Below are 20,299 nucleotides of genomic sequence, written 5' to 3' on the forward strand. Positions count from 1 at the left end.
TGAAGACTTTTTATAACTACTGATACTTTATAACATACTGGTTTTTACCAGACTACTATATAGTGTCAGAATTTAAAAACCAGTGGACAAAGCTGTGTTTTCTCAGAATGCTCAACCACTAACATTTCTTCACTCAGTTAACAGAAAATTATCATTGTAATTTAAAAAACTAAAACATTTTAATTTGTGTTGAATTAACTTTTTTTTAATTTTTTTTTTTTTTAATTTATGATAGTCACAGAGAGAGAGAGAGAGGCAGAGACACAGGCAGAGGGAGAAGCAGGCTCCATGCACCGGGAGCCCGATGTGGGATTTGATCCCAGGTCTCCAGGATCGCGCCCTGGGCCAAAGGCAGGCGCCAAACCGCTGCGCCACCCAGGGATCCCGAATTAACTTTTTTTAATTGTCAAAAAATTACTAGTAAACTCAAAATCTCTTCCCTTACGTTGAAAATGTATGCTGATTTCCGATTTGATTATATTAGGACATGGTAGGCCCTAAAATCCTGCCTCCATCTATGATTCCTAACCCTTGTGTCCTCATTTATTCCATAAATATTTACTGAGTACCACCTCCTCCAAGTACTATACTGGGCTCCTGGGACACACGAGGCAGCATAGTGGGCAATAGATAAATCATGGTGTAAGTGGAAGGTGATAAAAGCTATAGAAAAAAAAGTCAAGCTGGGTAAAGGGAATTGGAAGTCAGGGAGATGTTAAAATTTAAGCCTGTGTTCATGTCTATATCTTATTAAGTGACATTTGAACAGGCTTAAGGAGGTGAAGGAGTTAGCTAATCACATATCCAAGGGAAAAATATTTCAGGTAGAGAAATAGCAAGAGCAAAGGCTCTAAGGCAGGCATGTGCCTGTCATGTTGAGAAATGGTCAGGAAGCCAGTGCAGCTGGAGAGTGATGAGTAAAGAAGAGTTGGGAAAGGTGATGGGGTGGATGTGGGTCACAGGCACAATGCACAGTTCTTATAAGGCCATGTTAAGGGTTTTGGTTTTTACTCTGAGAGAAATGAAGACCCATTTCAGCAGAGTTTTGAGTAGGGGAATGACATGATCTTACTTATATTTAAAAGCATCTTTCAACCTACTATTGAAAGTGGACCTGAGCTGTTAGGAATGATTGCAGTAAGCCAAGCAGGAGATGGTGATGGCTTACATCAACGTGGTGTTGGTGGTAGTGGTGGTAGTGGTAAAAGTGGTCAGATTCTGGTTATATTTTGAAGATAGAGCTGTATTTGCTAATGAACTACAGGTGGAGCATACAAGAGAAAAGAGTCAAGAGTATCTTCTAAGATTTTTGGCCTCAGAAATTGGAAGGATAAAGTTATCATCAAATCATATAGGAAAAACAAGGTGGAAGATGAGGTGGTTATTTTTTGGAAATTGAATGTAAGCTATGATACATCCAAACAGAGATGCCTAGTTGGAAAGTGTACATATGAGTCTGGAGTTTATCAGTGTGTAGTTTGTCAACAGTGGAAGCACCAAGGGAATGAGTGTAGATAGAGAAGATGAAGAACTGACCTTGGGAGAGGAGGAGGCATGAGTCAGGAGGAAAACTGCATATCATGTCAAGGAAGAGGAGGAGTCAAATCAGCTGTGAGTAAGATGGGACTGAGACTAGACCTCTAGGTTTAGCTATGTATGTGGAGGTCACAGATAATCTCATGGAGCAGTTTCAGTGGAGTGATCAGGAGCGAAAGTGTGGATAGGTGTGAATGGATGGAAATTTCTTAATTTCCTGTTTTTTTTTTTTTTTAAGATTTATTTATTCATGATAGACATAGCGAGAGAGAGAGAGAGAGAGAGAGAGAGGCAGAGGGAGAAGCAGGCTCCATGCCGGGAGCCTGACGTGGGACTCATTCCCGGGACTTGAGGATCGCGCCCTGGGCCAAAGGCAGGCACTAAACTGCTGAGCCACCCAGGATTCCCCAATTTCCTGGTTTTGATAATTGTACTATGATTATATAAGTAACCTTATTGAAGCTAAAGATTGAAAAATTGGGAAGAGAGCTGTTGGGGAATGAGTGTAAGTACCTCTGAAATGTACTGATAGCTCACCAGGGAAGAAGTAGGGTCAACAGAAGGTTTTTGTTTTTGTTTTTTCATTTTTGTTTTTTAAAATGCAAAAATAATGTTTTAATGTTGATAGGAATCTCAGCAAAAGACTAACATAGGTGAAAGAGGAGAAGCACTGGAGCAGTGTTCTTGGGTCATTGGGACATGATATAATGCACAGGCAGAGATCGGCTTTAAATAGGCACGTGAATGTTTTGGAGATAGGCAAGAGGTATAGAAAGTATAGATGGTAGTAAGGAAATAGACATGGTAGTATGAATTCTCTTTGATTCAGTTTTTTTCTTTTTTTCTTTTTCCTTTCAGTAAAAAAGTGAGGTCATCAGTGGAAAGTGAGGTTGGGGAGGAAGTGTTTGGGGATTTGAGGAGAGGTGAAAGTATGAAGTATTAGCAAAGAGCATAATGGACTTGGGACGTTGAGTGTGACTGCCTGGCAGATGCAGGACCCACTGACATTCATGATCAAGAATTTAAGGTGAGAGACCAATCCGCCTGGTGCTTGTGTTTCTCCCAGTGTTATGCTGTAATCCTGTGGAAGCAGAGTGTGTAGAGAGTGGGATTTAGCTGGAGTATAATAGTTTAAATGAGCCAGTAGTTTAAATATGCTGAAAGAAGAGAGAAACAAAAGAGGTGAAATAGAAAACAGCACAGCTATCCAAGAACATGTGTGAGGAAGTGATTATTTTGATCACAAAATATCAGTTGATAAGGAGAGGAATAAGGGTGACCCTGCACTGACTGAGCTACCAGACTCTACCTTAACCTTGGAGTCATACTTGATTCCTTAAACCTGTCTGTGGAAGTAGGGCAGCCTTTCTAGCCTTTCTACACCTTTTGGTCTCCTGGCCTACGTGGTGTAAGATCCCCCTACCATGCTTAAATATCAAGATTCAATTCCAACCCTGTTCGAAAAACCCTGATTTGGTGCCTGTTCCTCTGTCCTGTAGAGACAATACTAAAGCATTCTACTCAGTAGAAAGGAACGCTGTCCTTAGTGTTCTCCATGAAATTGCAACTCATTTAAGCCTTTGAATGAAATATGTCATGTATACATAAGAGAAAGATGTCCGTTAGTTCCTTATGTAAGAAAAACCAGAAGATAGTGTCTCATGAAAGCAAATTACAGCTACTCTGGAAAACTTTTTTTAAGATGTCAGTTTCACACATAGGAATATGTAATAAAAGCAGGAAACTGATGCCTCTTCTTTTTGCAGATGACCACAGTTTGCTTACATACTGTTAGATAATAAATGTTCCAAAGGCAAACTATCAAGTGAGTGCTATCAAGACAGGCATATTAAGATAGTGATGTGCTTAAGGGAAGAAGAAAAAGCATGCTTCTATGTTAACAGATAAAACTAACACATTCAGATTATAACAAAGGAAGTCAGCATTTGATCACTTTCAATAAATAGGGCTTTACTAATGAATGACTCTACCAAGGACACGAAAGGAAAGAATATTATTGTTTTATTATCAGTGATAGCAGAATTAGTGCCCATGAAGAGAAATTTGTGTAGATTACTTTGGGTCATCAAAACTGGGAAGCTAGCTCTCTATGATACATAAGAGACTGGGGCAGACCATACATCCAAGACAGCAACAGCAAATGGTCCTTGAACCTGTTATGAAGAATCCCCTACACCAAGAATTTGAAAATAAGGGTGTCTGGGTTACTCAGTTGGTTTAGCATTCAACTCTTGATTTTGGCTCAGGTCATGATCTCTGGGTCATGTCATCGAGCCCCACTTTCTGGGTTTCACCGTGGGCATGGAGCCTGCTTATGAATATCTCTTCCCTCTCCCTGCCTCTCTCTCTCTTTCTCTCTTTTTATTTCCCTCCCCCCTTCCCTTTCTTTCTCTTTCCCTCTTTTTTTTCTCCCCCCCCCCAAAATAAAATAAGAAGGTAGGATAGATAGCCCTTGAATAGTTAAAATATGAAATCAGTAGATGATCATGCTTCAGAGCAGGTATGTGCAGAACATAAAGTGATCAGAAAAGACAATACGGTAAAGCCTAGACCCATGGGACTGTGTTGGAATTATATTAAACATATAAAGTTAAGGAAGGAATGTATAATGGAGAAATGTCAGTCAATCTTGGACCCTCCTCCCCAGAAAAAGAAATATCACACATGTAGAGATAGGCAGTTTCCATTTGGGTGAAGCAGTGTGTCATAAATATCATACTTGAATTTACAAGACTATCTCTAGGGTGAACATGGCTGCACACAGCTGCAGAGGCCTAATACCAATACATGATACACATTTCAAATTCCATTAGCAAGATCATCTGTTATTTAAGGTGGACACATGAAACTAACCATAGTCTGATGCCATTCAATACTCAGTTACTCCAATTCTCATCATCATTTTATGCCCATCCAGGGATCTAATATATAGTGATAGCTCACATATACTGAATATTTACAAATTCTCCAACACTCATTTGCACATGTTACATATACTATCTCATTTAATCTTCACAGGAAGCCTATGAGATAGGAACCTTTGCTATCTCCATTGTACATAGAAACACAAAGTAAGTAATTTGCCTAATGAGAGAACTGGGATCCAGATCCAGGCAATCCACTGCAAGATTATTTTTTTCTGGAACAACTTTTCTGTACTACCTGGTTTCTCATGTAAATTTGCATTATAGGGAAAGAGTACATTAATCCCATATTCTTTTGATTACCATCTGTCACCATATAAAGTTGTTACAATAATATTGACTATACTCCTGCCATGTCTTGTTTATTTTATAACTGGAAGATTACACTTCTTAATCCCCTTCACCTAGTTCATCCATCCCCCTCCTCCTTCCCCTCTGGCAACTATCAGTTTGTTCTACAATTATGAATCTGTTTTTTTATTCCTTTTTCTTTTTAGAGTCTACATATAAGTGAAGTCATATGGTATTTGTTTTTCTCTTATTTCACATAACCCTGTAGGTCCATAAGTTTTGTTGTAAAGGGCAAGAGTTCATTCTTTTTTGTGGCTGAGTAATGTTCTATTTTGTGTGAGACCCACTGCTTTAGATGACACAGTGACTCTTACTGTGTATTAATTTGTGCAACAACCTAGTTCAAATATAAGAAGTGGTCAAAGGAAAGATTTTGCTTGGTAAGCTTTAGGCAGAAGCTTAAATGCTGTTTGCGATGGGCTAAATATAAGCATCAATTAAAAATACAAAATCTTAATGCCAGGGACCAAGTGTTATTAATGTTAAGATGTGTTGCATAGTGGTATGGATTTTAGGTCTGGAGCTGCATAGCCTGAGGATGGATATTGCATCTGCTACACAGTTGGCCAGCTGTGGGCAGCCTGCTTATTAGGCTCTCTACTACTGGATTTCTCATTTGCCAGAGGGGGTAGTAGAAGTTCATCCTATAATCCACACAAAGACTTGAGCCCAGAGCCTGATATTTGGTTAGGGCTCAGTAAATGTTAGCACTTGTTGCTATTTAAGTGTTTTTCCAACTAGGGATATCTTTGGTGAGCCTAACTCCCTTTTTGACCAGGTATTTCTTGTGGCTACAGCATTTGTCTGTTGGGTAGCTGGTGAGAGTGAAAAATGCTAGTTGGTCTCCATACATAGCCTTAACCACAGTCGGGGACTTTTTCCAACATCTTTCTTGGCCATTTGAGTTAACCTGTAGAGCAGTTTCTGTACCAAGAAAGCTTCTATTAAACCTTTAAGATATTTTCAAAATTTATTTTCCAGTTAGTATAAATAACTATAAACTAAGAATCAAAAGTCAGTTTTATAATGATGGGTTTTTTAAGTGTCTAAGGGAAAAGAAAATCCTCCTTTTACTCTTTTCAGTTTCACTGAAATTCTAGCCTGGGTTTTCTCAGGCTCCAATTCATTTTAGGTTGCATTTTACTTACTTAATAGCTTTTAAAAGTATGTGGGAAATGTATTTTCTAGAGTTTTTTTTTTTTTTGAAAGGAATAAATAAGCTGCTTAAAGGGACTATTTTGTGCAAAATATTTAGCTTAAAAGGAGATCTGATTCTATAAACAGACATTTTTCAGGTTCCCAAATTAAGATGTAGGGCATTCTTTTTCTATGTATTATAGGCCTATAGAAACAAAATTAGAAGAAAATGTATCACTTATGCATGCATTAGTTAAGAAAATAGACCTTTGATTCAAACCCCAGCTTTTCCCACTTACTCCATGATTTTTGGCAAATTACTAAAGTTATTCTCAGTTTCTTCAGCTGTAAGAGACCTAATATTACCTAATAGGTTTGTAATGAGGATTAAATTGTTAAATGGCATTGAATTAAATAAATGTTGAAGCATGTAGGGTGGTGCCTGATACAGCTGGTATTTTTACATAACATTCTTTTCCTTTGTAAAGTTCAAAAATCTTTAAAATTTGAAATAAAATTTGTGATTCAAGTCTCTGTGCTGCCATTCGTCAGAGTAGGCAGGTAACCTAGCCTGTGGAAACCTCTTCTTCATATTCAGGAGTAGAATAAAGTAGCATATCTCAGATGTTGTTGTGAAAAACAAATTCATCTCCTGATGGGGCTTTCTGGATCCCTCTAAAACAGCACCCATTCAGTAGAAATAAAATATGAGCCACTGGTGTAGTTTTAAATTATCCAGCAGCCACATTTTAAAACAAGAAACAAATAAAATGAATTTTGATATATTTTAGTGAATTCAGAATGTCTAACATGCCATTTCAACATGTGATTTAGTGCTCAGCCACATGTGGCTAGGTGGCTGCCATATTGGACAGTCCAGATCTAGATACAGATTAATATTCCCCATCAGCATCCTTGGGCACTGGTGCTGCCTTCACCTTAAGCAGTGAACACAGCCTTATTCTTGAAACTGTATGCATGCCTGGGTGAATAAGCCTTACATTTCGTCCTTTAGCTGCCTAGATTAGTATCTTAGCCTCTGGAAAGACAGGCTTCTACCCTTAGCCTTTTGGCTGACCTAGAGGACTTGCTCTGGGCATGTCACGTGCCTTTATTTGGGCCAAGGCTGATGGACAGCCAGGAATTCCTGAACGCTTTGAGTATGATAAACCTTTTGAACCACAAAGATCAGAGCTCCAGGGTCAGATCAGAGATTCAGGATAGGATCAGGCTTTGTAATACTCTTCATTCTTGCCTCTTATCTGTCCTTTTTTTGGCCTTCTTTCCCAAATTTCAGAGACTTATCTAGTGTCCCTGAGAAAAAAGCAAATACCAACAATCTTTTAAAAGAATTTAGTTTCTCTGTTCTCCACTTCAGTGTAGCTTACCAAGAAAGTCCTCCCTTCCCAAACAGTGACTTTTGAAAAGTCATTTAGAACCTTTTTGGGCCAAGAGATTTGGAAGACAGATGAAGTATTCATATCTAAGCCCTTTTATGTGTTTAAGGTTTTCTGATACCATCTTTCGTCCAAATTTAGAGAGAATTTTGGTGAAGGGGTACTGTCCTTAAAGCTGTATGTAATGGTAAAAAGGTAGAAAAATGGGATTCAAGGGTATTGATCAAAAAAACAAAAACAAAAACAAATCTGCTCATACGTCCTACCCTGGCCACTCTAAAACTGCCAGTGTTTTAACACTTTATCTACCTTTTTTTTGTGTGCATGAATATCATGTATTACTAAAATTCTTTGTTTGCCTTTCCAAATAGAAGTTCCATTAAAGTATGGGCTTTGTTTGCCTTTACATCTGCAGCTCCTAGCACAGTGCATGGCATTCAGTGTCTTTTGAATCAATGCATAAGTGAAAGGAAATACCAAGATACTATTCTGTATATGTACTAATGACTTTAAAATCAGGTACCGAGTAGAATTCTTCCTTGACCATTGTTAACTCTGACCAGTGTATATGTTATGCTTGAATTTTCAGACCTAATCTCAGTGGGAGAAGTCTAGTTTTTACTTTTGATCAATTGTTTAGATAAACTTTTTTACTTCTTTTGGAGAGTGTGGGGCATGAGGAGGGGAAAAGGAAGTAGTTTGTAGGGGAGTTATGGGACCTGATCCTAACAGGTAGCAGGTGAAAATTTCAGATTATACAGAGTAGCAGGTGAAAATTTCAGATTATACAGAGTATAATAAAATAGAGGGGGGGGGGTATTGGCATAGGAAATTAGATAAAAAATTCTTTATAGTTCAGGTGTTGTAAAAATGTTTGTTTTTGGGCAAGACATTTGGCATAGGAGATAATAAAAACCTAGGGAAAAGGTGAGAGATTCACAGCCAGAAAGATTCCCCTACTGGGGGAAATGTAGGCTATATGGGCTAGTGGCCAAGATCCACAAATTATATTTCTGTTATCTTTGTTTAGAATGTTTATTTAAAATCTTACCCTTGTCAGTTTCTTGGTGGTTCTTCCACTTTACCTCTCATGCCTTTGTACGAGCTTGATGCTGCTACCCATATTTTGTGCTCCGTGGAATTATGGTATTTGTGAGCACAGACTGATCATGCTCTGCATAAGCCAGAAGTTTCATTGTAACTCCTCATTTGTCCCAGGAGCACCTTGCCAAAAGAAAGTAATCCAAACATGTTGAACACTCTCAAGTTTTATTAGGAACTATTTGTGTCGCGTTCAAAAGAAGTCATTGCAGGCTTACTAAGTTTATACCTTTCTTTGTACTTCTTTAAATAAGAACTGTTGTTTTATATAAATGCACCAGCTTTTTACATAGTAATATGAACAAATTATTTGGTTTGTGAATATATTTAAGAAAGCAATTAGCGGAGTAACATATACTTTTTATATCATTGACTATAAGCTTTGTTTCAGTTGGGTCTTTTTTTTTTTTTTTTTTTTACACTGTTAGAATTTTAAGGTTTTATAAAGTTTGGTTAAAGAATACTATTCTACCTATATTAGGCAATTCTTAAGGACTATTTTTAATTACATTTAGTTTAAGTTCACATGATGCATTTTAATCTAACATCTTCTTTCTTCTTAGTCTGTAAGACTTGTATTGTACAGCACTTTGAAGATAGCAATGACTGTCCAAGGTGTGGCATCCAAGTCCATGAGACAAATCCATTAGAAATGTTGAGGTAAGTAAATGTATTTTATAGTTCATCTAACTTAAATTATATGAACTCTTAATATGTTTTATTATGCATCAGAATATTTGTTAGCACCTTGACTCAGTTAATACAGGTTTTATGAAGTTTTTTATTTTCACTTTAAAGCATTTTATTAATAGAAATTTAAAAATAAGTCTGTAGATGTTAAACATTAAATATTTAAGAAATTTATTTCCAAATTTAAAATTATAGCTTTATCTCAGAGCTACTTTAGTTGCAATTATTTTAGGTATTTTAACATTTGACACGTAACTGTGCTTTCATGGAACAACATGGCAGTAGAGGGAGAGGACAGGCCTAACAGTAAGGGAGGCTGACCTTGGTACTATTAATTTTTTACTTATATCAAAAGAGTATATAAACATTTATGTAAAACTTAAAGAATTTTTTTTAAATAACTACCATTCACTTAAGAAGTATAATTCTGTACTTTTAAAGTTAGAAGTAGTCAGATAAAGGGTTAGTTTCCAAGATCTATAAAGAACTCAAACAGCAAAGAAACAAACAATCCAATCATGAAATGGACAAAAGACATGAACAGAAATCTCACAGAGGAAGACATAGACATGGCCAACAAGCACATGAGAAAATGCTCCGCATCACTTGCCGTCAGGGAAATACAAATCAAAACCACAATGAGATACCACCTCACACCAGTGAGAATGGGGAAAATTAACAAGGCAGGAAACCACAAATGTTGGAGAGGATGTGGAGAAAGGGGAACCCTCTTGCACTGTTGGTGGGAATGTGAACTGGTGCAGCCACTCTGGAAAACTGTGTGGAGGTTCCTCAAAGAGTTAAAAATAGACCTGCCCTATGACCCAGCAATTGCACTGCTGGGGATTTACCCCAAAGATGCAGATGCAATGAAATGCCAAGACACCTGCACCCCGATGTTTCTAGCAGCAATGTCCACAATAGTCAAACTGTGGAAGGAGCCTCGGTGTCCATCGAAAGATGAGTGGATAAAGAAGATGTGGTTTATGTATACAATGGAATATTACTCAGCCATTAGAAATGACAAATACCCACCATGTGCTTTAACGTGGATGGAACTGGAGGGTATTATACTGAGCGAAATAAGTCAGTCGGAGAAGGACAAACATTATATGGTCTCATTCATTTGGGGAATATAAAAAATAGTGAAAGGGAATAAAGGGGAAAGGAGAAAAATGAGTGGGAAATATCAGAAAGGGAGACAGAACATGAGAGACTTCTAACTCTGGGAAACAAACTAGGGTTGGTGGAAGGGGAGGTGGGCAGGAAGTGGGAGTGACTGGGTGATAGGCACTGAGTGGGGCACTTGATGGGATGAGCACTGGGTGTTATTCTATATGTTGGCAAATTGAACACCAATAAAAAATAAATTTATAAGAAAATAAAAAATAAAAAAATAAAGTTAGAAGTAGTCTGTCAGCTCCTAATCTAAACCCTTTTTCTCCAGATTAGGAAACTGAAATTTATAGAAGTAACACAGCTTTGCTTACAACTTTAACACACACATGTCATTTTGCAGCTACAAGCCAGATGTCCTTACCAGTAAACCCATTTTCTTCCTACTTTTCCTATCATAGCTCCACCACCGATCAACTGTGTGGTCTTAGGGAAGTACATATCTAAAAACAACTAGATAGTCTCTAGATAGCCTCTATGTAACCCTCATAATCTGTGTAATGTTTGCCATCATTCTATAAATCTGGATTTGCAAGTCTTACATTTCAGACATTTTTTTTTTTTTATTTTAGTGCCTGTCATTGTAGTAATTTTTCTGTAGGTAAATGTCAAGCCCAATGATTTTCAAAGTGTGGTCCCCGAACCATTAGTATCTTGTTAGAAATGACAATTCTTGACCCCACCTCAGATTTGCTGATTGAGGAACATGAGAGTGGAGCCCATCTTAGTCAGCAAGCTTTCCAGGTGTTTCTGACATAAGCTAACATTTGAGAACCACTGTTCTACTATAGTCTATAGCCCTGAGCAGGACTTCTCCTAGTTGGATTTATATCAGTGCTTCTCAACCACTGGTGATTTTGCGCCCACCCTGCCCCACCGTGTACTTTTAGCAACATCTGGAGACATTTTTTATTGTCAGGTCTGGGTGGGTGTTGATGGCATCTAGTAGGATAGATGGCTGGACACCACTGAGCATCCTGTGATTCACGGGAAGCCTCCTCCCACACCAGAGAGCCAGTCCCAAATGTCAATAGTATGGAGGTCAAGAAACTCTGATTTAAGTCACTCAGAGAACAATGTGAACTCTTCCTCTAAAATTTTTTTCTAATGCTTTCATCAAAAACCATACCGAACAGTTAATAATTATTACCTACTCCATTTTAAAGTGCTATGTTGGAAGAAAAATTCTTGGTTTTGACTGTTAGATACCTGAAGGGATCCAATCACCATTTAATCAAATGTCCTCCCTTGGCTAAAGTATGACATCAACATTTTTTTTTAACTTTTTGTTTGAAAATAATTTAAAACTCACAAAAAAATCCCAAATACAAGAAACACTTGTATTCTCCTTACCCAGATTAGTTTATTGTTAACATTTTATCTCATTTGCTTTATCATATGCATGCATACCTGCTCTCTGTTTTTTTCTGAACCATTACAGAGTAAGTCACATACTTAATGGCTCCTTACCCCCAACTACTTTAGTGTGTATTTCCTACAACTAGAGATATTATCTTACATAACTAGAGTGTGATCACATTGGTACAATATTTAAACTATCCTCCATATTCCAGTGTTGTCATTTTATCTAATGATATCCTTTGTAGAAGTTTTTTTTCCTCCTATCCCACTAAAGTTATTCTACAAAAGAATAACTTTTAAAGACAAACAGAGATAAGAACAAGAACTTCAATATTTTTGGCACCTGGAGATAACTCCTGGAATACAATGGGTTTTCAGTAAATTCTTGTTGAAAGGAAAAGAAGTGATGGGAGCAAAAATGGGAATTGGAAACTATACAGTTGGTAGTGATAGCTGAGCAGCCGCAGGAGACCAGGTTTGCTGGGAGATGGCAGGCAGAAGACATTCACCAAAGGGTCCCGCAGCAGGGTTTCACTTACTAGTCCAAATTAGGTCACATGCAAACCCTAGGTAAAGGGGTAGTATGGGGTCTAGAGGTGCCTTAGCAAATTTTGATTTTTGCCTAAAGCTGGACATATTGCCAGAACATAATCAGATTTTGTTAGCAAAAAACAAGGGGAGTCAAGGTTTCTTCAGTAGATAATATTGTGTTGCTATACAGGTATCAACAGAATTTCCTTCTACATACTTTCTCAGGAGGCTACTGGAGGATTCCTAGAGCATAAACCAAGGAGGAAGGGAATCTAACATGGGAGAGAGATGGAGGATGGCAGCTGTGTAGTAGGCCCAGAAAACAGCCTGTGTCATGCTGTTCAGTCTGATAGCCATTAGCCACGGTGGCTGTTAAATACTTGTGATGTTGCTGCTTGTACACCAGAGGAGTGGAATTTTAAATTTAATTTAAATGAAAATGTGAAACAGTATTTAATTTAATTTAAATGAAAACCTGAAACCTTTTCATTAAATAGAATCTTAAGTAAATTAAAATTACTAAACAAATGCATTGTTAAATATTTTAATGCATAAACTAGATATTAGAATTTTATACAAAACATGTAAAACACTTTTGTTAATGTGCCCACTAGAAAATTTAAAATTACATATTTGACTCACATTATATATCTACTGGACATCGCTGATACAGATAGAAGGAGGATGGAAAACTCTATGAGGAATCATTCATTCATTCAAATATTTACTGAATGCCTGCTGTATTCAAGGCATCATACCAGGTGCTTTAGTGGGCAAAATAGATTAGGTAAGACTTTTGCCCTTATAGGGTTAATATTTTTGTGGGGAGAGATAGACAACAAACTGTAAAATAAGTTACTCATGTGGTATATTAGAAAGTACAAAGGGGAGAAAGGAGAAGATGCTGGTGAGGAGGCTCAGGAGTGTGAAGGGAGGGACAGATTGCAATTTTAAATGAAATGGTGAGGATAGGCCTCATGAGAAGGTGAACTTTGAGCAAAAAATTAATGGCCATTAGGGGGTTAGCCATCTATAATCTAGGGAAAGTTTTCCAGTTCCAGATAAAGGGAGCAGCCAGTGCAAAGGAACTAAGTCAGGAGTACACCTGAAACTTGTTTGAGGAACAGCAAGGAGACCAATGTGGCCAGACAACAGTGAAGAAGGGAGAGAATAGTGGGAGGTGAGGGCAGAGAGGTAATGGGAGGCATGTAGGCCTCTGTAAAAAAAAAAAAAAAAAAAAAAAAAAAAAAAGAGTAAAATGGGAAACCACAAGGTTTTGGTTAGAGGATAGACCTGACCTGGCTTAAAAGGATCATTCTGATGACCATGTTGAGAATACACTGTACATTGCAAGGTAAAGGTAGAAGCAGGGAGACCAGTTAAGGTAATTGTGGTGATCCAGATAAGAGATGGTTATTTCCTAGATACAGTTTAAAGGAAGATCCAGCAGGATTTGCTGGTAGATTGGATATACAGTATGAGAGAATAAGTAGACCCTGACCTGAGATTCCTGACTGAGCAACCAGAATAACGGAGTTGTCATTAACTGAGACAGGGAAGACTAAGGATAGAGTGGCATTGGGGGAGGGGTAGTTGGGAGTTTGGTTTTAGACATGTTGAGTCTGTTAGTCATTTCAGAGAAGAGAACATTGGCAGATGGATATACAAGTCTATGGTTCAAGGAAGAGGTCTGGCTGGAGATAAATATTTGGTAGTGTTCAGCATATAGAAGGTATTTAAACTGTGAGACAGGATGAGCACTTGAAAAAGAAGAGAAGAGGACCAAGGATCAAGCCTTGGAGCATTCCCATGTTGAGAGATCAGAGAGGCAAAGGAAGCTGAAAAGGTTCAGTGAAGTAGAAGGAAAATCCAGGAGTGTGGCTTGGAAGCCAAGTGAAGAATGTGTACCAAAAGACAGTGATCGACTGTGTCAGATATTGTTCCTGGAAGTCAAGTAAGGTAAAGACAAAACTGATGCTTGGGTTTAACATGGAGGTCATCAGCCTTGACAAGAGTACTTCCAGTAGAGCCAAGAGGCAAAAACCTAACTGGATTGTTTCAAGAAGGAAGGGGAGAAAGAGTAATTAGAAAGAGTGAGTATAGGGATCCCTGGGTGGCGCAGCGGTTTGGCGCCTGCCTTTGGCCCAGGGCGCGATCCTGGAGATCCGGGATCGAATCCCACATCGGGCTCCCGGTGCATGGAGCCTGCTTCTCCCTCTGCCTGTGTCTTTGCCTCTCTCTCTCTCTGTTACTATCATAAATAAATAAATAAATAAATAAATAAAGTGAGTATAGACAAGTCTTTCAAAGTTTTGCCACAAATGGGAGCAAAGAAACAGGATAGTAGCTGGTAGGGGAAATAAGGTCAAAAGGTTTCTGTTTCATTTGATACAGGACAGAGGAATGGCATGTTTGAAGGGAATGGTCCAATAGAGAGCAGAAAGTTAATAATGTAGGAGAGTGGAGTGGAGGAGGGATTGGTGAAACAATGTCTTTGGGTAGATGAGAGGGAATGGAATCTTACAGAATGAGAGAGGAGATTGGCTTTATGTAGACTGACAGATCATCTGTAGCAATGAACAGGAGGGCGGAGTATATGTAAGTGCATGCACTGTACATATGGTGGTCAGAGTCTGTGGAAGTTTTTCATTGAGGAGAAAATGTTTATAAGCCAAGAGTAAGGATTGGAAGAGGGGATGTAATGATTTGAGGAGAGAAGAAATTGTGTCATTTAGGAAAGTGAGAATAAATTGACTGGGAAAGTATAGTAGGATTCTTAGCAACTTTAAAGGCACATGGGGGTTGTAGTTAGGAATTTGTAAGGCTGTGGTTGTGTTCTTCCTAGCTGTGGATGCAGGTGTGGTTAATGGAGAACCACACCTGCATCTAATTGGATTTAGCCAGTGTTGTGGTTGTACCAAATAATTTTGAGCAAACGAGAGAGGGACAAACAAGGGAATCAAAGGTGTGGTTTTAATGACAGACCTTGGTGTCAGTCAGTCCTAAACTGGATAGGAGGACAGAGGACTTTAATTTGGTGAGGGATGTCTCAGAGGAACAGAAATGAAACTTGTTAACTCCTGATCTGAGAACAGAACAAATGCTTTCAAGGAATTTGGAAATAGGTATATAGAAAATGAAGAAAAGAAAGCAACTACTAACTCTAAAGAAAGAAAAAAGTTGAATGCATGGATGTCTACTAATGTCTGTAAATATTTATATAATTATAACCATGTAAACACTGGTTATTAAGCCAAAAAAATGTAATAAAAGTATATCAGAAAGATATGGTAATAAGGGTATATCCGAAAGATGAGAATAGTGTATGTTGGGAAGAAACGGGCCTGGCAAGATGAAATCAGAGAACCAAATCTTTATTTTCCATAAAAGGAAGTCAGAAGAATGTAGACAGCAGAAAAAGTGTGGCTACCAGAAAGAAACAGGTTGGATTTGAAAGGGGCTGCCTCTGGGGTTGTAAGAATCAGGAATGAGGAGGGTGGGGCGTGAAAATTTTGTATTTGAACATGAGTTTTATGGGGAAGTTGGATCTGTAAATTTTGTGTGTGTGTGTGTATATATATATGCATATATATACACACACACACATATATGTGTGTATGTATATATTACTCTGAAAGAATATTAAGAAAAATATTTCTCTTAAGTACTACTCGTATTAAATCTGGGGAAAACTTTGTGAATGAGTTAGTATTTGAATTAAGTCTTAAAGAGTAAGATAATATTGGTTAGGTTGGAGAGCAAGGAAAGAGTATATGAGTCAGGATGAAGAGAATGAGGAAGAAAAACAGATCGGAAAATGACAAGGCATTCTTAGGGATAATTGAATAAGGCAGTTAGCTAGAGAAGAGCGACAGTAGCACCAATTATAGTTTTAGGTTGGACTTAGGTTATATAAACACTCAAAGCCAGGTGGTGGGAAGAAATTAGTTCTTGAGCAGGCAGATAATGAACAAATTAGTGCTTAAGGAAGATTCACCTTGAGCATGTCAACTTAAAGGGAAGTAGCTGTGCTGTCCTGTAAGTGTGGCAATTGATGGAGTAGAAGCATGAAAGGTATGGGAAGACTAGGTGGGAGAAACATGGAGAAGGCATGGTCAGTGGGGTTTGATGAGTAAATGTGTGAATTGAGGTGGGGGAAGGCTCAGGTAATTCTTGCATTTTGATTTTATTTGGGAGAGATATGGTATCATTTCTAAATTTGATTTTTAAAACGAAAGACACGGAGAAAGGTATTCAGTGTTTTGTTGAAGGATAGATGAGACAGTCTTGACAGTGATGAGCCAAAGGAAGTGCTTGAGATCTTCAGCATCAGTTAGAAATACAGAATTGAGCTCAGCAGAGAAGTGTAATGTATATGTATGTGTGTGTACATATGTACACACACGCACATATGATCTGCCTGTGTGTTTTCAAGCCACAAAAGTAGATGCGATCATCAAGGCAGGCAGCCTGTAGAAGAGATCAAGAAAGTGTAGAGTTCATAACAATGGAGAATACTCAATTTTTGAGGTAGTTGGAAAATTAAAAATACTTAGGGATAAAGAAGACAGGAAAAAGGAAAAACCAGGAAGGGGAATTTTCAAGGAGCAGTGTTAGGGCAACACTGTCCAACTGCTGTAGAGCAATATAGGAGAAAAAAAATGATCTTTAAAAATCTAAATTTTTAAACTATAATTCTAAGGCAATTTATTTTTTTTTCTAAGGCAAGAATTTAAATCTATTCAGTGTGGAAGTTCTGATGATTTCAGGAATACAGTAGAGTAAAAGAAGCAAAACCCAGAGTGTGTGGCAGAAATAATGTCAATCATGCTTTCAGACTTTTCTAGTTGGAAGAAAAGGTTGAGAAACTGCTAACAGCTTGAAAAGACATAGGTTCAGCAAAAGTTTTGGGGTTTTTTAGATGTGAGAACATTGTACATGTTTGTATTCTAGAAGAGTAATGCTGCTGAGCAGGGCAAGGGGGATTGAGAGAGCAGAGGGGCTGTGGGAACAAGAGACGGAAGGAACAGCTACGAAAAGCAGCATTTCACTCCTCCATGGCAGGAAAAGGAAATGGGGAAAATGGCAAAGTAAATATTTACACATTTCTTATCTAGGAAGATAGAATGACTAAAAGATGTAAATTGCTTAGATGGAATGGACATTATTTCCTTTACAGGAAAGAGCCAGAGTGGTGGTAGAGTTTGAGAGCAGGTGTATCAGCTATTGCTGCATAACAAACCAGTCCTAAATTTCATGTTTAAAACAGTAATAAAAGCATTTTATTCCTCACAGTTCTGTGTGGTTCACAGATCTAGGTGGTGGTTCTTCTGGTCTTGGCTGGACTCACTCAGGAGACTACAGTGAATGAATGAGTCTAAGATGGCCTCAGCAGGGCAACTTGGCACTTCTACATGGTGTCCCATCATCCAGACTTGCTTTCTGGTGGCAGGATTCTAAGAGAGTGCACAGAAGCTTGGGAGGCCTCTTAATAAGGCTTTGTCTCAGAGCTAAGCATGGTGTCACTTGTGCCATTTTCTGTTGTCCTAAGCACGTTTCAAGGCTAGCTCATAGATATTCTTGAAGGGAGGAAATAGATGCCATCCTTTACTTGAGGGAGGAATTTCAAAGTCCTACTTAGGGAATAGAGATGTAGAGAGTGCTGGGGACTGGGACCATTTTTGTAATACTGCAGGAAAGGCTAGAAATGGGTGCACTCTGCATGCAGAGAAGTTTGGTATTGTGGATATGCTGAAATTGTCTATGTCCTGTATTTTGTAATACATGCAAGATACAGATCTCTTAACTGTTTAAATATTGGATTTTGATATCTTCATTATTAGTATATTCTCTTTTTTCCCCCCTTTGGAAGGTTGGATAATACATTAGAGGAAATTATATTTAAGCTGGTCCCTGGACTACGAGAACGTAAGTTGCTTTTCGGCTTCTTGCAGATTTTTGTGTTCTATGAAGTCAACATTTCTACTAAAGATTTTATGATTGTTTCTATTATTTTATACTTCTTTTTTCTTTTAAATTAGAGGAACTTGAGCGTGAATCTGAATTTTGGAAGAAAAATAAGCCTCAAGAAAATGGACAAGGTGACTTTCTTATGTCTATATCTCATACTCTCTTAAAGTGGTTAACTTTTTGTAGATTTGGTGAATTAATATCACGTTAAGCTCAGATTTCTCTTGTATAAAATTCATGTAGCCCTTTGTTTAAATTATGATCCTTTTGTATAAAATCATGTGATTTTATATACATCTGTGTAAATCTGGAGTCACACCAATTGAAAGCAATTGGAAATAGAAAAAATTAGAATTGGGAAAGAAAAAAAGAGAAAACTGACTACTCATTATAACAATATTTGCTGGAGAGCTAAAGAAAATTGAAGTAAGAAATAGCCAGGGTCTGCAGTTAAACCCTGAGGGGGTTTTCTATTTATTTTATTTTGTATGTTTGCCTTATTGGAGAAGGAACCAAGATGTAGCTGAGTGCCAGATCAGGAGATCTGTCTATGCTATGATAATCTGGAATTATATTTTTATATGTGGAACTCAGACTATACAAATTTATATGTCCTGGGAAATGAAAAATATTTCTAGATTCTTACGGGAATGTTCTCCATCACTTAAACTGAGTGTCCATATTTCTCTTCTGGGTCCCAGGAGACTCCACCATCAGTAATTTTTAATAGTCTCAGCAAAGTGGCAAACATTACTGGGCAGAGAAAAGGCTTTTAGTATGTATAATTCACACAATAGGAAAAAAAAGTACAACATATCTGAAATAATAAAGAAGAATATGCTTTTCCTACTGTTACTTAATATGAGATTTATTTCGGGATAGCCTAAATACCATTGAAATCTTTTAAGGATGTATACATGTTTTTATAGGCTCATTGTGAGCTCAGTCTCCACCCTTAAGATCATAGGATTATCAGTTATAAATCAGGATGCTCTCTCTTCATCTGTAAACTGAGGATGATGGTTTTAACTAGTTCAATTTAACAGTTCAAGGCTGGCTTCTAATAGCAGGGGAATTTTGAGAATAGTTTTCAATTATTGGAATAAGGTAGTTAGGGATTATCTTTTTATCTATAACAACAAACAAAATGGGCAAAGAAGCCAAGCCTGACAAAAAAATGATTTCACTAAAGACTTGTTTTACCCAAGTATAAGTTGCAATTTAGACAGTAGTGCTATAATTTTATGTATAGATAATATAAAGTTTACCGTATGTTCCAATTTTTGACTGTCTTTTCAAGAGAACAGGAAACCAAGAAATTGTCAGTAGAAAATATATAGTAGGTTTAGTCCATGACTCTGTGTATCATATAGATGGACTCATGAAGGACTATAGCCTACTTTGTGTGCATCTCTCTTTAACCATATTTCTCCCTTTTTAAAGTATTTTATAATGTTTAGTTTGGGTAGAGAATTTGAATCTTTTCTTGGTGCTGGGAGTTTGGTTCATAAAAGGTAGCTCCTGTCTATGTGGATTCTATATAAATATATAGAAGAAAGAAAGCAGGGACCCCTGGGTGGCTCAGTGGTTGAGTGTCTGCCTTTGGCTCAGGTCATGATCCTGGGGACCTGCAATCAAGTCCCGCGTCAGGTTCCCTGCAGGATCCTGCTTCTCCCTCTGCGTATGTCTCTGTGTCTCTTATGAATGAATAAATAAAATCTTTAAAAAAAAAAAAACGCACAAGAGCACAAGAAAGAGAACCCACCTGCCCTCTATAATACAACTGTAATGCTTTTATTAGGCATTAAAGAGGAGCTAACCTGTCATTCCTTTTTTCTGGCATTTTCTGTACCATAATGCTTGACTGGCTAGTTCTTTCAAGTTTCAGCTTAGAGATATTCTATCTGAAAATGTTCCCTGAATCTCTGCTTCACCCAGAGTTTGTATACCCCTCTTATATGTGCCCACATAGTCTATTTTTACCTCTTCCATCAGAGTCCTTATTATACTCCCATCGGTCTGTTTTCTTTACTTGCCTGTATCTCCCTCCTCCTGTATCCTGACCACTGTGAGGATGAGGGTGATAACCCTCTAGTTTCAGTA

General features: G+C 37.8%; 1 protein-coding gene across 5 annotated transcripts in view; it reads left to right on the forward strand.

Annotated features, from left to right (window-relative positions):
• PCGF5 (polycomb group ring finger 5) overlaps positions 1–20,299 on the forward strand; it is a 117,981-nt gene that overhangs the window by 60,395 nt on the left and 37,287 nt on the right. For all 5 annotated transcript variants that reach the window (XM_072739491.1, XM_072739494.1, XM_072739493.1 and 2 more), the window contains 3 exons: positions 9,031–9,127; positions 18,099–18,154; positions 18,268–18,327. In XM_072739491.1, the coding sequence (XP_072595592.1) occupies positions 9,031–9,127; positions 18,099–18,154; positions 18,268–18,327 (213 nt within the window). The remainder of the gene's footprint in view (positions 1–9,030; positions 9,128–18,098; positions 18,155–18,267; positions 18,328–20,299) is intronic.

The sequence above is a fragment of the Vulpes vulpes genome, chromosome 15 (assembly GCF_048418805.1).
Source record: "Vulpes vulpes isolate BD-2025 chromosome 15, VulVul3, whole genome shotgun sequence".
NCBI lineage: Eukaryota > Metazoa > Chordata > Mammalia > Carnivora > Canidae > Vulpes > Vulpes vulpes.